A 17,968-nucleotide genomic window follows, 5' to 3' on the forward strand; every position below is an offset into this window, starting at 1 on the left:
TTTTCCACAGTGAAGAAAAAAGAATTTGTTCTTGGTCTCCACACATTTCAGTACACAAATTCATCTCCTCAAATTCTCTTGGCAGGTAAAAATATTCAATACTTCATGAGTTGGAAACTATTTGAACTATTTATGATTTGTATACAGGGCAAATAAAAGGGGGGGGAATGAGGTTGCCAAAGACGATGGCATTTTTAAAGGGTCTGTTGCACATTTCTGATTCACTGATACCAGAATTTACTATGCAAAATCTGATGCTGAAAAGGCACCACACAGTGTGCCTGCCTACACCAACTGCACTGCAGATCCAGTGATGACTTCAGATTAATCTAGAAGAAAACTTACAGGTTTAGGAGTCTCGCCTCAGCCAGCATGTGTGGGGGGCTGTGGGAACGGTGCGCACGCCCATGACCTGCTCCCTCCTGGAGCGCCTTATCATTTCTATTCAAATGAGGCAGAATTTCTTTTCATAACCTGCCCAGGCTGCATCAGTGCTCTCCTCGAATGTGTAAAATTAAAATCTGATAAAGGTAATGCTGTACCAGAGATTTTCATTAGCTCTGAGGCCGTCTAAGCTCCATTTAATTAAAAAAGGTGCATCCAGCTGACTCTCTCAGTATGAGAATTATCTGTCCCTCCTTTTTTTCCCCAAACTGTGGGAAAGTGCAATGTGTTTTAGAAGATGGGAGACACACAATACAAATACCGCCTTATCAGCAAAATCTCGACGCCAGAGAAGATTGTTCTCTTTCTCTAAACGTACAGCAAGTTCTTCTCCAGGGCCCCTGACTGCACTGCTGAGGCTTCAAGGAATCGATTTCAAGGGATAAGGGAGGGCGTTTGGCTTAAGGAAAAGGAGGGAGGAGGGGTTGGAAAAAAGACCCCACGGAGAGTCTCTCTTCATTTGATTTCGGGCTCAAAGTCCTTTTTCGTGTACCAGGTTTTGTTTAAAGATGCCTAGGTGCATGGTATATAATTATGTACTCAGCAAGCACATCTGTGAGCTCAAAGACAGTGGACACGCAGATTCCCTCAGCTGACACTTGCTACTGAATACACGTGGTCAAATATCCTGACTCTCAGCAAAGCTATTTGTTCAGAAAGGTTTTCTCCATCCTAAGAAAAAACTACTCTGGCAAACAGACAAAACATAGAGAAAGTCAACCCTTCCTACAACTGGTTTTTTTACCCCCAGATATTTGAAGGGTTTGCTATTAATACATACTTTATAACTATTAAAAAAAGTGAGGAGCCAGCCCCTGGGACTGAGTGGTTAAAGTTTCACGCACTCCCCTTCAGTGGCCTGGGTTCACTGGTTCAGATCCCAGGTGCAGACAGACACCCCTTGTCAAGCCATGCTGTGGTGGTGGCCCACATACAAAGTATAGGAAGACTGGCACAGATGTTACCTCAGGACTAATCTTCCTCAGCAAAAAAAAAAAAAAAAAAAAAGTGAAAGTTTTACTCTTTTCCTTCACTGTTCTTTAAGTAGAGTGGAAATTCAATATGAATAACAGGAAGTCAAATTATTTCCCTCCTCTCCATACTCAACTTGCACCAAAGGCTCTTTCTTTTTTTTTTTTTTTTTAATATCAGATAGTACTAGTCTGGAAATTCTCTGAAACATTCTTTTGTTGTTGTTGTTGTTGAGGAAGATTCACTCTGAGCTAACTTCCGTGCCAATTTTCCTCTATTTTGTATGTGGGTCACCACAGCATGGCTGATGAGTGGTGTAGGTCCATGCCCTGGGAACTGAACCCGCAAACCCAGGCCGCTGAAGTGGAGCATGCAGAACTTAACCACTACATCATGGGGCTGGCCCCTCTGAAACATTCTAATGCTTCTTCCCTCCTCTTTCATTTGAGCATTTCAAGTAAACTACATGTGCCTTAGAAGGAGAGATTTGGAAGATGAAGAAGAGCAGACAACGATACCCTGTTGTTCTGAAAAGAAATGATACCAGCAGAATTAAGCTCAGCATCCCTCTGCTTTCTGACTCTGCTGGAGGAAGCCGTAATCACAAAACGAAGAGAAAGAGACTTATCCAGACAGATGCTCTCACCGTGGTCAGGGCCCTTCAGGGCCAGGCGGGTCTGATGATGGGGAAGAATCTCCAGCTTGACCTGGTCGGTGGTGTTTGCCAGGAACTGGGTTGCCTCCGCCAGCGTGCAGTACTCCATGCTGGTCCCGTCGATCGACAGGATGTGGTCTCCCACGTGCAGCGCCCCGCATCTACGGGAAAGAGAAAGACTCCGCACGTGAAGTCCCTCCTCTTTGGGATGTGACTTCCACGACCTTCATAGTTAAAATTTCACACAGTTTTCATTTACTTAAAACAAGGAAAAGTTGGAGTGTTATAGGAAACGCCATCTGTCAAATGTTAAGTACCTTGGGTATGAATATGAACGTAAAACCTTGTCGAAAACACAGAAAAATTCAAGGAAATGTTCTTCTCTTGCCCTTCTTAAAAAAAAAAAATTATTTTGGGGTCGTGGAGCCAAAAGTTGAGGGCGAGTGAGCAGGAGGGGAGGGAAGAACAGGAAAATGTTTCCCCTTGACTTTTTTCTGTGTTTTTCCGTCCCAGGTTTTTATATTTATAAACGTGAATTGGTAAATGCGCAGAATGTTGAGATGTGACTCGCGGCATTGGCATAGGGTCGTTTACGACTATTTTATGTGTGTATGGGAATAACTTGGGGCAGATTCAACTAAGCTTCCTCAGAATCCTCCATTCAAGCTCCCAGATCAACGTTCTTTAGCATCGTGTTTTGTTATTCTAGAGTTAAACATTGATTAGTACAAAAGCTCTCGATGATGATGGAAATTATGCAGGAGTCAGAGGAGTAATCAATGAGGCCTGCGTGGTGGGAGAATGGGAAAGCTGGGGGTGGGAAGGGGCTAGCTGCTACATCTTGCTGAACTCAAGAGCCTGGCTACTGGATGAGTTGAGAAAAGCAAACACAGCAGTCAGCATCCCACATACCAGTCAAGCGGACAGCTCCTTAAACTGGTTTCCCCCTGCGGAATGGGAAAAAACAGAGGGGGAAGATTAAAGCAGCCTGCAGCATCGGGCTGGAGAACACCCCTGGGCCAACGGCTGTCCCTGTGGAAGCTGAGCGCAGGGCAGGACCACCGTGGAGCTGCAGACTGACCACCACAGGGATGCTGCATCCAGTCGGGGGGTTACCAGGCAGGGCCAGGGCATACGGAGAAGAGGGCTGGAAACATGCAGACCAGGCATTCGAGGACGTCTAAAAACGGCCCCGGTGAGAACAGTCTGCTTCTCAAGACAAAGCATCTCAGGCCACCCCTTCCACCTAAACAGAAAATCCACGTGGAGACAGCTGGTGGGCTTCAGCTACAGGAGGGGGGTTTAGGAGCTGTAAAATAATTCATTAGGTGGTCAGGTAGTTCTTTTTCCCCCTTCTTACCTTGTAAGTCTAAAATATTAATTAGGAAAAAGAATTCAGGAAAAAGGACTTTTGTTTTTATTATATCACAGGAATGAACGATGTTTTCAGGAACCTTTGAAGATCGTGAAACCCTTAGATTAACTTACTATGACAGTATAGGACCTTTCTTTAAAGACTGCACAATTTGACAAATTACGTCTTATTTATTTAAGAAAAAAGAAATAAGATTTTATGGTGGCAGGGCTTAACTGCTAACAATTCAGGAAAACCCATGACTTTTCTGCATGGAACATAATAAACATCTGCTTAGTAACCCGACACCAGAAACAGGCTGTTACCCTGGGACACAGTAGGAAACTTGCTCAGTTGCTTGACTTTTTCCCCCCATTTCTAAAGGCCACACCAAACATGTGGATGAGGAGACATTACATCACGGGGCGGCCAATAAGGCAGGTACCGTGTAAGCTCTAGAGTGGTAACTTGTTTCCCTACATGAAACTTGTATAAACGTACAGCAGAGCTGTTTTTTATCCCGTGTTTATGTGTGTGTATGCATGTGTATGTGTGTATATATATATTTTTTTATCTATATATTTTTAAGACATATGCGTTTTGAAAAGCAGGCCCTTCCTACAACACTCACCTGTCCGCGATACTGGCAGATTTGATTTTGTCTATGACGATGACCTGTTTGTTACAGCACATCGAGGTAGTGAGGGCAACCCCAAGGCTGGCACCAGGAGTTTTGGCAACTTCCACTAGTAGTGGCCCGGATGCTGTAGCCACAGAATCTACAGAAGAACAAATTTCAGAAAACAAAACAAAATAAAACAAATAAGCAAACAGACACACCAAAAAGATGGAGAATGTTCAGTCTGATGTTGCTCTGTTAATTTTACCACTGAAGCTCAGACTTCCCTCCATACAACATCCTACAGCCGGCGGTAACTTCTCGGGGCATCTCTTGGGACAGTTGTTCTAGCCTGCTTGTATTATGGTAACATATGCACAGGTTTCTCTCTTCAATTAAATTTTAAGCTTCGCATCAGTTGGGATAATGTCTTGTGTATCTTTATGGCCTCTACATCACTTGGCACAGTGCCTGGCATATACTAGGTCTCTCAATAAATATTTTAAAAATTAATTAATTCAACAGACATCTTAGCACCTAGAATTGATGGATGGACGGATGGCTGGAAGGAAGCAAGGAAGGAAGGAAGCAAGGAAAGGAAAAGAAAGAGGGAGAAAGGAAGGTAGGGAGGGAAGAAGGAAGGAAGGAAAGAGGGAGAAAGGGAGAGAGGATTGGATGGATGATGTCTCTAATTAGCCAAATAGTAGAAATGTGTACACGAAATTGAATTTGTAAATCCTTTGGGTCATTCCCTATCCTGGACCTGATCTAGGGTCACCTGCCCCTCAGGAGTGACTTTATTCTCTACATGCTTTATTTTTGACTTGGAACACTCTTCCTTCCTTCAACTCCTACTCACCCTTAGGGACTCACTGTAGATATCTATTCCTCTGAAAGCCCCTCCTGACTCACGATTTGGGGTGATGCCTTTCTCTTGTGCTCCCACAGCCTGCTATACTCCTGCTGTTGTAGCACACACCTCACTGTTTCAATAGCAAGTGGGTTACGTGCCTCTGTCCTTGGCCAGACCGCAAGCTTGCTGAGAAGGCAGAGACTGGCTTGTCAATCACTCAGTGCCTGGGATAATGACTGGCACATAGGAGGTGTGCAATAAATAGTTGTTGAGTAGATGCATGAACAAATGAGGAAACTCATGGCATCGCTGAAAGCTCAGGAGAGACAGGGGTCACACAGGACAGAGCCCTGAACATGGGGTTAAAACACCTGCATTTAATTCTCCTTTTCACAATATTATGGTCATGGTACCTTATACAAGTTATTAAAATGTTTTAAGTCTGCTTGCTTACCTATAAATGGTATCTTTTCCTCAGTGCTTATTACAGTGAGATCAATGTATAGTTAAAGCATTTTGTAATTTACAAAGCGCTATACACAGAGAAAAGCATTATTATTATTGATATATTATGACCTCAAGCCTTGAAGTCATCTCACTTTTCAAGTCTGTATATTGCTCTGTAATATTTTTCTGGTTTCCTACTGCTCTGGTGTTTGAAACCTCATCAATACAACCTTGTCTTTCTGCTACTATGTCTTTATCACCAAGGCACCACTCAGATATTAGTGAACTAGGAGATTTGTATTCCTATTGCTGACGCTCGGGCAGTATGCACTGACTCACAAAGCCGAAAGTTTCACGGGAGAGAGCCATCTTCCGCTCAAGATGAAACAAGAAATTTCTTAAATAAGGCAACGTTGAGAATATTCACACCAACATTAATATTCCAGTGTGAAGGATTCTTGTATGTACTATGTTTCTTAAGTGATTGGTGATACTGAAATAATTTAGTCCTAAAAAACATTAAGAGACCATTAGGGTCTGTATCTCTTTCTGTCAATTGCAGGGCAGAGTGTCATTAATAAGAGCTGGGAGGAGCCAAAGTTCTTAGTCTACTCAGAGAAGCTTTGGTTCTGGGGTGTCATGGCTATAACTTCCCCATGAACCTACCTCTATGGTGGCTGCTACTCTCTGGTCTTTCTCACCTTGCTGTGTTAATTCCCCCGACCTGGGCCACTGACAACATCCTGGCTTCTCTTCCTTCCTCTCCCTCACCTGCTTTGTTCCTCTCCAGTGACTCCCTTGCTCATGGTGCTGCCCAGGGTCCTGCCTTACTCTTACCTTGGAGTTTACAGGGAGTGGCCCCCATGGCCATATGGAACAGTGGCTTGTACCTCATCTGCCCCAACCGGGACCCCCGGGAAAGAACTCTGCAGCCCCCGTTTCACTAGGGCAGTTGATTCTGCCCGCCTCTCAACTCCAAGAGTCAAAGTTCCGCTGCTAAGCTGAGAGCCCGGAATCTGACGCTCCCAGCTCCACCGGCAAAGGTCCACCCTCCTCCTCTTCCTTGAGCATGCTCCCCAGCAACGTCTTCACCGGCTCAGGTCGAACCTCCCATGAGCACTAGCCTAGCGGGGCCTTTTCTCACGTGATCTTTATAGAACTTTGAAAGATAATTTTAGAAGGACTAATCACTTCCCTTAGGCTTGCTGGACTTTAAGATAGGTCTGTGAGGTGATAACACCATACATTCATCCTTGTGATTTTCTCAGGTCTAAAGGTAAATTTATTTGGTTTAGCAGATGAAAGCAATGAAGTTTCTCTGTTGCTTATCACTTAATCTCTTACAAATGACAGAAGCTGAGAGTTGTTCCCTGGTATCCCACTTCTCTTCTTTCTTTGGTAATAGGCTTTCTAAATTTTAGCTGAGCAAAGGACTGCCCAGCTAAGGACAACATTTCCCAGCCTCCTTTGCAGTGAGGTGCAGCCATGTGACTAAGTTCCAGCCAGTGGGAAGTGAGCTGAGGTGCGATGTGCCCTGTCCTAGATATGCTCTTAAAAAGAATGGCTGTGCCCCCCTCTACCTCATTCCCCCTTCTTGTTGTTGCAATGTGGGCCCAGACTGGTGAGCCCTTTCAACCATGAAGACAACGGCATGGAGCCACAAGATAGAGGAAGTCTCAGTACCTGAAATCATAGCTCCAGAGATTGCTTAATCTCTCAAAAAATAAACTTCTATCATATTTAAGCTAGTATTATGAATTTGGGTCTCTGTTACCAGCTGAATCTAGATCCTGATAGGTCTTTTCACTTGAGTCTGTTCCTCCCATGTATCTTACTTGAACTGTTATTCTAGGGAGCAATTATTATAACTAGGTATTTGCAGATGTAAATTTTATAAAACCACAATAAACTATTACCCAGTACACATGCTGGGTATTCATTTTTCTTTCTTTCTTTCTTTTTGTGAGGAAGATTGGCCCTGAGCTAACATCTATTGCCAATCTTCCTCTTTCTGCTTGAGGAAGATTGTGTCTGAGCTAACATCTGTGCCCATCTTCTTTATTTTATGTGGGATGCCACCACAGTGTGGCCTGATGAGTGGTGCTATGTCCACACCTGGGATCCAAACCTGTGAACTCCAGGCCACTGAAGTGGAATGCATGAACTTAACCACTATGCCACCAGGCTGGCACCATAGGTATTCATTTTTCTGAAAAGCAGTATACCATGATCAAAAATCAGAGTTTTTAAAGTGCTCATTAGCATATGTGGAAGTTGTTTAAATATGAACTCTCACATTACTATTCTTTTTTCCTGGCCTCTATATTTCTCAAAATATTAAAAACCATATTCTTTTATGGTTCTAATATTCCAGTTATAATGGAAAATGAATATTAAATTTTTTCTTGTAGAAAGAAATGATAGGAACAGGGACATCAAGAAGCACAGAGAAAGGGCACCCGATCTGTTACCGTCGTTAATTTAGAGGCGGAGAGCGTCCCTACAGCTGCTCTGGTGAATGGAAACTAGAACAGTCTCTCTCTTTAAGTAGCACTTTCCCCATTAAGGCTTTGAAGGAACAAGTACGAGCTTGCCATTTGGGGGAGGCTAATGTGCAATTAATGAGTCTCTTTGAAAATCTGAAGTAGAAAACTTCAAAATGCTGAGAAGAGACATTTAAAGTCCTGGTCAAAGGAAGAGGCCGTGTGATGCTGAGCTGGGCTGAGGCTGGAGGCCTGAGGGTGGTCCTAGTTCTGCCAACTTATCACGTGGCCCAACCCATCATCTGCCTTAAAACTCATTTTCTTCTTTGTAAAATCAGGGGACTTCAACAAACGCTCTTGAGCCCTGACAGTCTATGGATCTATAGAGAAACAGCAATGTCAGCTAAGTAAGAGCCTAGAGGGAATCAGAACATTAGGGAAGCTTAATGAACTTTTTCTGTAAAAATACACAATAACTTAATTTAGATTCCAGTACCCTACTAACGAGTGGAAGAGGTGAACTGCTGGCTATGGAAGTGATTCCAGACAACTGACGTTTATCAAGCTGGGATGAAAACCTCAGACTTAGAGATGTCAACGACAACAGCAGCATCCTGTCGATAGCGAGTTTGAGGGGTGATCTACCTTCCTACACTTGACACATGATATGAAGCTTTCACAGTGAGACGTTTCCAGGGCATGACTTTACCTTTCTTGCTTGCTTTAAACAAAAGATGTAATATAAAGAATTGCAAAAATGACTATGAGTTATCGGTAAATCCATAGAGATAGAAAGTAGATTAGTAGTTACTAGGGGTTGTGGGGAGAGGGAATAAGGAACGACTGCTTAAGTTTTGGAACTAGACAGAGGTGATGGTTGCACAACACTGTGCATGGACCAAATACTACTGAATTGTACACTTTAAAGTGGTTAACTATATCTTATGTGAATTTTGCTTCAATTAAAAAAAATATGACTGAACTTTGTGGAAACCAGGACGATAAAGGAAACATGGTCAACTATGTAGTTCTCACTGTTAAAAAGGAGGAGGTCTACTGGTCCCTATGGTGGAAATAAAGATTCTTCTAGCAGGATCTCTAAAAGATACCTCTCTTATGAGGGTTTAGATATAGGTGGTGCTAACTGATATAGTGGGTAATGTCCTCAACTCATTTTTATAATAGAACACAGAGGTGGTTTCCAAGGGTTGTTCCTTGATCAAAGTTGAGGCATTAGATTAAACTGCAAATTAGTGATGATGTCCCTATAATGGGACAAGCTAACGTGGTGGTAACTTAATCTAAAGACAGATCCTAGGGTAGACAGACTGGATGTCTCTCTGGGGATCTTTCATAGATAGCCATATTTTCCCTCACTTAGGTTCCAACAGAAGCTGGATATTAGACAATTTAAGAAAGTCCCCTGTGATGAGACCCTGGAGGGCTGGCATTTTGTATACATGACTGAGACCACATCCACACGTTTTGGACATCAGATGAATCAGAGGCGGGACTAAGGTACTACCGGGAGGCAGGAGAAGCCTAATTAGATTCTTGCCAGGATAGAAGATTACCCACCTTGCCTCCCCACAGAACTGGGCTCTCTAAGTCTGCAGGCTAAGGTGTCATGCCCGCAACATGAATTTTAAAGTACATTTATTGAGTGCTAGCTCTGTGTCAGGAATATCAGAGGGTACTGGGAACTTGAAGACGAAAATGTATTATGCTCCTTCTAGCAGCCCCTTGGGATCCCTTGCCAGGAAGGTTGGGGGCAGGGTACCACTCCCGGATTTCACTAGGGAAACTTCATCTGTTGAACCTCATGAAGTTTCCAGTTTTTTTTTTTAACTATAGGACACAAAATGTTTGCAATTTCCCCTCAACGAAATCTTTAATATAGCAGGGTCAAAGTGCTTATAAAAAAATATTGGGTTATCCAGTAGGATGTGATTTCCAGGTTTCTAGAATTACTCAAGCATGGAAGAAGATCCACAGAAGGCAGCTGAAGCTGCCTGTCCACAAGCTAGAGTCTAGAGAAAGGCGATTATTATTACCCAACATCTATGGCGCGTGTCAAGGGAATGGCAGTGACACTGAGACCCAGGGGACCTGAGGAGGCTGGGCAGGGTGAGCTGGCATGGGTGCGATGAGCTGATTAGATGAGAGAGAATTTGATTGGAATGTCTCTCAGCTGCCTTTCTTTTAATGGGCGTTAGGAAAACAACAAAACTGTTTTAGCAAATACTGCTCTCCAGCATCACCCATGCGGCAGTTACTTTCTGCCTCACAGAAGGAGACCTACCAAGCCTAACGTTTAATTGGCCATTGGCCTTTTCTGGCAATTGCTTTCCATAATAAATGTTTCCCCACCACAACATCAAGAAACGCATCCTGCCTTTGGTATGAAGCCTGTTTCCCTAGCTGCCACCCAATTCCATTCACAGAGGAAGAGTATGAACAGCAGGAGTCCAAAAGCCTGGCTTTAGTCCAGGACGTCTAATAAGATGCACAGGACAAGTAAAAGCAGGCAGACAAGGCAGAGGAACGGGGCACTCTCGTTTAAGAAAGTGCAAGAGACAAAAATGGAGTGTATCAAAATGAGAAAAATAAACAGAAGAAAACCCCGGAAGAAACAATCAAGAGCCCATCCCTGACAGAAGATTAGTTTATCCCACTGCAGTGAAGCATGGTTGAGAAAAATGGAGCATACAGATATAAATTATTCATAGTTAAAGCGTCTCCGTCATTAAGATATTTACACTGCGACTGACGCCTAGCACACGGTGCTGATTGATGGGCTACAGAATTACATAAGATGCTCTGATCACTGTTTGCAGGGGAACACTCTGGAGTTTTTATTTCGTTAATCAGTTTTGCCACTCGGAGCCCTGCATTTCATTCAGGGCACAGGCTTGATGAGAATCTCCTGGGGGCTGGCGGAAAGACCACAGGGTAATGGTGGCTTTGCCTGCCTGATGTTCCTTCAGGTAAAAAGTACCTCTGGGGGTGCTTGTCCACTTACACATTGGTTAAAAGCATTTCTAATAGTGATATTCTACTCAAGTAACGCTACTAATAATGTCAACCCTTTTCAGATGAGCTAAACTGTAATAATTTTTTTTTAACAAATAAAATCGCCGATTCATTTTTGTCTATTGAAATACGGTCCTTGGGACATACTCTGATACAATGAAAAGTGTACCTGCCATGTTTGAATGAGCTTTACCCTGAATCATAAGATTTTCCTGGGAAGTTAAAGGAGTCAACTTGAAGTTACTGTTTTATAAGAAGAGTCCAAAGCAAGGGAAACGCAGGAACGTCCCACGTTAACTGGAGTTTGGCTAATGCAGGATCGGTGACTGACTTTCCTTCTCTGCGGCAGGCTGGCCTAATCATTTCATGGACTTTAGAATATCTTAACACTCCCTCCCATTTTACGTGACTGATTTTTTTGTACCCTGCTTATTGGGTTATAGTGCTTTTTAAACTTTTTACTGAAGTATAACAAACATACTGAGAAATGCATAAATCATAAGTTTGCAGCTTGACAAGTTTTCATAAACTGAACACATCTGTGTAACCACACTCAGGCCTAGAAATAGAACACGACCAGCATCAAAGAGTGCCCCTGCCGTCTGCTCCTTTAAATCGCTCCCCCTTCCCACGGGGAACCGCCCTCTTGACTTCTAACAGCTTAAGTTAGTATTGCTTACTCTCATACTTTTTGACAACAGACTCAGTTTGTATTCTTCTATCTCGGGCTTCTTTTGCTCAATATTATGTTTGTGAGATTTGTGCATATTGTTGAGGGTAGTTTTGATGCGGCTCAACACAAGGTTGACATAAGGGAAGCCATATTGTAGAAAAGAAACTATATTGTAACTTTAAATGACCTCTGACTAACTAGCCCAGACATGCTCTGTAGATTTTGCGGCCCCTCCCAGCTGCTTTAAGAGATTACTTTTGTTCTTTTGAGTTCTTTAGGAATGATGACCCCCGGGCAGAGAGCCTATGCCGATAGCCATCATCAATGGCAATTGAAAGATCAGGGTATAAGGTGTTGCTCGATTCTCTGATGCATATCCAGTAAAACAAAGGACTATCAGGAACTGGGACCAGATGTCTGCCCAACACAGAGACCAGCCACCTCTCCCACCTGGAGATTAGCCCATACATAACTGGCCTGTAGGCTTTGTTCTGTGAGATGGTTCTTTCGGACAGGAGTCGGCCATCTTCCCTCTCGCTAGCAAGCTGTAATAAAGTCCTTTCTCTGCTACCACCTTGCCTCCTGACTACTGGCATGTCTTGGCGGCAGGCAGGGGACCCCACTTGGGCAGTAACAGTTTTAGATCATTTATTCTCATTGGTATATATTATTCCATTGGGTGAATAAGCCATAATTTATCCATTCTACTATTTAGATATTTTCCAGTTTTTGGCTAATACAAACATGGCTGCTCTGAACATTCTAGTAGGTCTTTGGTGAACAAAGGTATGAGTCTCTGTGGGAGCTATGAGGAGTGGACTTGTTGGGCCATAGGGTATGAATATGCTCAGCTTAAGTAGATACTGTCAAAGAGTTTTCCAAAAGAGTTTATGAATTTACCTTCTCACCAGAAAGCAGAGAGAGTTCCCACTGCTCCACATGTTTGTCTCCTCTTGCTGTATCAGTCTTTTCCATTGTAGCATTCAGGTGAGCGTGGAGTGGTATTCCATTGTGGTTCCAATTTGCATTTCCCTGATGACTAAGGTGTTGAGCAATTTTTCATGGCTTGTTGGCCATTTGGATATCTTCTTTTATAAAGTGTCTGCAGAAGCCTTTTCCCTCAACTTTCTATTAGGTTGTCTGGCTTATTGATTTGTAGGAGTTAAAAAAAAACCCATATTCTAGTGTGAGTCCTTTACTGGATATATGGTTTGCAAATATACTTTTCCCCTCTGTGGCTTTCCAGTTCAGACTCCTAATGGTGTCTTTTGATGAAGAGACGCTCTTATTCATTTTTTTCTTTTTCGAATACTTTATGTGTCCTGTTTAAGAAATCGTTTCTTACTATGAAGTCAGGATGATGTTTTCCTATGCTTTCTCAACAGGCTTTATTAGTAGATTTTCACACTTAGATCAGTAGTCCATCTGGAACGGATTTCTGTGTCTGGCATGGGGTAGGATCACAATATATCTTCTCAACATGGATATAACTGACCCATCATCAGCCTTTGAAAAGACCATCCTTTCCTCACTGCAGTTCAATGTCACTGGTGTCATAAGTTAGATGACTACACGTGTATATGTCTGTTTCCGGACACTTTATTCTGTTCTATTGGTCAATCTGTCTGCCTTATGACAGTACCACACTGTCTTAAGTACTTTAGCTTTTTAAAAGATCTTGACATCTTCATTGCCTTGGCTTTTTGGCCCTTTGTAGAGTGATGTTTTACTGTGTATTTAATTCAGGGGAAACCAGAACCCAGTAACTAAAAAGTAGAGGAATTTAGGCCCCTGGCTAAGGGAATAATAATATATGAAATAATCATGTTAGGATTTACAGGTAGGCTTCAGTTTTAGGTTTGACGGACTGACATGGTTTTTATAGATCTTTAAATATTTTGGAGAATACTAATAAATGTCTTCCGACTTAAATTTCTAGGGCTCTAATCTTGTCCCATTTAGATAAATGATAAACAGTTTTTAAACTTTTAAAAGAGAGGATGAGAACAGCCAGGTCACAAGATTTCTTAAAGAAATTTCTGAGCTCAGACACCATGATGTGGAGCACATTTCGTAGACGACGCCACATCCTTGACCACACAAGCTCTGCAAGCTTTCGTCTCCGTCGTCAGCACTCGTATGAAGACTTCACAATTCTGTCTACTAGGAGCGAGCTTTCAGGAAACTTACAAAGTTTATGTTCAGTTAACTTTATGTTATGTTAAGTTTCAGGAAACTTACAAAGCTTTAAAAAGTGTAAAAAGCCAAGTGAATCCGGCATTTAAGTGACCAGTACCAATGGGAAAGTAGAAATATTTGCCGCAAAGCGAACAATCCTTTGCCCTGACTTTAAACAGATTTGGCATATATATCCATGGCGACTGCACAATCATCATATTCCATATCATCATTCTCCAGAAAGGCTGATTCCGCCTCGGTTTAAAAATAGTCACTGTCAGGTTTTTCTGAGCTGGGTAAGTGATCCACACAGAAAATGCAGTGAATCCCCACCAGGTTCTGCTGAGGCAGGGAAAGTACTTACGTAGGAGTAAGTGCCTGCCAGTATGAAGAAGAATTCCTACCACTCAGGATTCTTAACCTCCCCAGACAGGGAAGGAACGGTCAGTCAGGAAGAGTTAACGGCTCAACAGCAGGATGCAGACTCTCTCGGGCATCCTGTGCTGGATTTGGCTTTATGTTTACAGTTAAAAAAAAAAAAGTGTCCTAGCTCTCTAGGAACCAGATCTAAAATAAGACAAATGAATACCAACCACACAGACATCCTAAAAGCCAGTTTATTGGTAAGCTGCCAAAAATATACTTAGAAATATTTAAAGCATCTATATTTCTGACTGACCTTGGGTTTTTATGGGAGGTAAACACAATATTAAAAAAGAAAAACCTAACAAAACACTGGTCAAATATACGGTCTAAAGACATGGCTAGATAAACAAAAGAAAAACAAGCTGACGACTATGTATTAAAACCACCAACACCTTGTCAATGAAGAAGCAAAGCAAGTCTGACCAGGACATCAACAGAGCAAAGACACCAAGAGGCCCCCCGAGCTCGGGCCAACGCGACCACTGGACAGCAATAATGAGCACACAGTCCAGTGTCTTGAATCTAGGGGGTCCTCAATAAATATTCATTCATAAAATAAATGAAATTTCTAATTAGAAAAGTTTGACGTACAGCTGGAGGGGACAGAAAACAAGCTGGATGTCAGAATCAGGATCTAAAAACCTTTAGACAGGTTGGAATGATGGGTGACTATTTGGAAATTATTATTGAATAGGGTAAATGATGATTTGCCTTACGTTTTTACAGTGAGTCCTAGCTTACAAAGTGTTTTCAACATGTAACATCTCGTTCTCTTTGTGACCACAACCCCTCTGGGATGGGCCGAGGCATTTCAAAGTCTCCAGGTGATTCCCGTGTGCAGGGAGGTGGAGGGCTCCTGCTGCAGGCTATAGGCTTGGTTGGCAGGAAGCTGCCTATGAGAGGTGTTCAAATAGAGCTTGTGGGGAAGATCCTGAGGGATTCCAGCATCGGATGGTGGTGCAAGTAAATGAGGCCCAGGTTCAATGATTGTGGTGCGTTACCAGCTTCAGCGGACGCCGTCTCCAGGGAGCCTTACGTATCTTCAGAAGCGTGTTTTGAATACCATCTTTTCACCTAGTTAGTTAGATAGGTCTTCTACAGACATCTGCTTCTTGACCAATTTTAGATAGGAGGGGCATTCGGAAGTGATACATAGCACGTTATGCCTCTATAAGATATACTCCTACTAACCGAAATCGAAACGACTCCTGAAATACATCAAAAGACCAAAGTAGAAACCTTTGGAAACCAGTACACACAGCAGAAGAAAGAGCCAAGCAGTTCTGTGGGGAACTTGAGGGTCTGTGGAGTCCAAGTACATTTTGCACACGTCCGTAGAATTAAGGAAGGCGAGGGCCTTTGCCAAAGGGCTGTTCCATTTTAAACCCTTCATTCTGGAACTCTGATTTTGACGGTGGCGCTCCACGGCCACTCATGATCTCTTGATTACGTTGAGAAGCGAGCACGGGCCCGACTTTGAGAGAGCACCTGTGCTCGTTTTCCTGGGCTATCTGTTCCCCTCCTTCAGAGACAAGTTAGCTTCTGATGCTTCTGGTTCATTATGGAAATCTGGGCTGCAGAGGCCATGCCCGGGATCTGTGAAGATGTCTCTGGGTATACTCGAGATATTAAGAGACTAAAGAAAACGGGGGTGGGAGGCTTCTTGGAAAATTATGCCCCACTCCCTTAGTCTGAGTAGCTTTACCATAATTTAAATCAATAAAAATGCCGGAATGATTAAACACTAGTGGATAATTAATTCAACGTCTCATTTTCTTTCCTCTTACTCAGAACTCTCTTAGGTGCTTAATGTTAAATATTTGATGTTCTAGCACTTTTTTTTTGGCTCAATAATGCATTTAGGTCTAAAACAATTATATTTTAAATGATAGGATTTCACTTTTATTTTTAAATACTCCTTGTAAGACTTTCATTTTTGAAAGAATATTAACTGCCTGAGTCTTATATTTCAATCTCAGAATCTTAAGCTTAGAACATACAAAGACATATTCCATTACTTTTTCTACTGCTGTCAAAACTTTCCTCCAGAGGGTGCTTATAGTTTCAAGGTTGGAAGGTCGGCAAATGTGCACCGAGAAATTAAAAGGTTGAGCTTTTAATCGGGCCCACCGTTTGCTCACGGCGCCACCCGAGCAGGGAGGGTGGGTTGGCAGCAGCCTCCTCCATCCAGGAAAATGGCACTGGTGGACCCTGCCAGGTCCTGGCGGGAGTGGTAATTGGAGGTTATATTTCTTGCAATCAGTTTGTTGTGCATCACAAAACTTAAACACACTCACATCCTCTGACCCAGCAACTCAAGTTCCAGAAGTCAATTTGTAATAAATATATTGCATTTGTCTTATTTGCATACAGAGAAGTTCATCTCAGAATTATTTAGACATAAGCGCAAGACTTTAGCAACAGCCTATCAATAAGTATTGGTTAAATTAAACATGGTGCATCCATATGATGGAATATTTTGATGTTGTGAATATACTCAATGACATGGGAAAATGCTCATAATATATTATCAGGTGAAAAAAAGCCCACGTGACAAAACCTTGTTACATATATGATGTCAATCTTTATACCTAAAACTCAGAGGACTGTAACGGGGCCATGCCTACAAGATGAATGAGGGATAATTTATATTTTGCTTTATCCTTTTGTCTATATTTTCCATAGTTAACATTTTTATTTAGAAAAAGCAAATATCATCAAAAACAAAGTGAAGTAAATTATAGTGAGCTAGCATTTAATAGTAGTTGCTGTTCAAGGATCTTCAATCGTTTTTAATAAAAATTCGCTTTGAACTCTCAAAAAAATCTCTTTCATCCATACTTAAAATATGTATTGTTCCCTGCATTGGCTGTCATCACTGTCAGTCTCTTGCAGGTACATTGTCAGATCTGTGAGGTCCATCTGGGTTTAATTGTAGGTGCAACACAACACAATCTGTGTGAACTTGGGCGATTAATGTAACCTTTCCAAGACAGTTACTTCGTCTATGAAAAATAAGGAGAATAATGCATATGTCACAGGCTTGCTATGACAACTGGAGTTAATGAAATGACTAAAGGACCTTGCACAGTGCTTGGGAGAAATTAACTATACAAATTGTTAGTTTTCTCCTTCTCTACTCCTTCTTGGGTTAAACCCAGGACATGCTGATGTCGTCTATGCTGTTAACTAATTTCCTAGTTGATGTGAAAAATTACTTTCTTTACTTGGTCAGAGAAAGCTAGAGAAAACACTCAAGTCAAAAAATTAAAGTATTATTTGTATGACCCCAGAACTTTGAGTTCGCGTTGGCCTCTATGGAAGATGCAGTGATGCTGCCATCCAGAGAGAGTTGTAACAGAAAAAGGAGGGCACGGTGAAGAAGCTGGACAGTGTTCTAGTGGCTCATTAGCTAGATTTTCATGTGTCGTTCCACTTACTTAGCTTTAAGGGTTGTAAATGAGTTCGATATTACTCTCTCTGCAGTTTGAGGTTATTTACACGGCTATGGATTGAGTTTTATAATCTATAACTAATGAATCATATCATGGACGAGGTACACAAAGAACATTTGTATGTGGAGCATCTGAACTACAGAAATTATGAAAATTAAATTAATTTTTATTTTTTCACAGGTGGGATATTTAACATTCCTGCCAAATGATATCTTCAGCTTGACTGACCACCCTGAAACCTATCTTAGGCCCCCATATGCCCTCCCAAATGTGAGAATTCTGCTGGAAAGGCTGACAAGCTTTCACTATAACTCTGTTTGGATAGTAAGGCTTAAGCGTAGCAGATTCTGCAAGGCAAATGTACCACTCAGCACAA

General features: G+C 42.2%; 1 protein-coding gene across 33 annotated transcripts in view; it reads right to left on the reverse strand.

The window, feature by feature from the left end:
• The window catches only part of GRIP1 (glutamate receptor interacting protein 1), a 598,510-nt gene that overhangs the window by 84,859 nt on the left and 495,683 nt on the right, over window positions 1–17,968 (reverse strand). For all 33 annotated transcript variants that reach the window (XM_070271875.1, XM_070271871.1, XM_070271868.1 and 30 more), the window contains 2 exons: window positions 4,057–4,204; window positions 2,063–2,232 (listed from right to left, as the gene is read on the reverse strand). In XM_070271875.1, the coding sequence (XP_070127976.1) occupies window positions 2,063–2,232; window positions 4,057–4,204 (318 nt within the window). The remainder of the gene's footprint in view (window positions 1–2,062; window positions 2,233–4,056; window positions 4,205–17,968) is intronic.

The sequence above is a fragment of the Equus caballus genome, chromosome 6 (genome assembly GCF_041296265.1).
Source record: "Equus caballus isolate H_3958 breed thoroughbred chromosome 6, TB-T2T, whole genome shotgun sequence".
NCBI classification, from domain to species: Eukaryota; Metazoa; Chordata; class Mammalia; order Perissodactyla; family Equidae; genus Equus; species Equus caballus.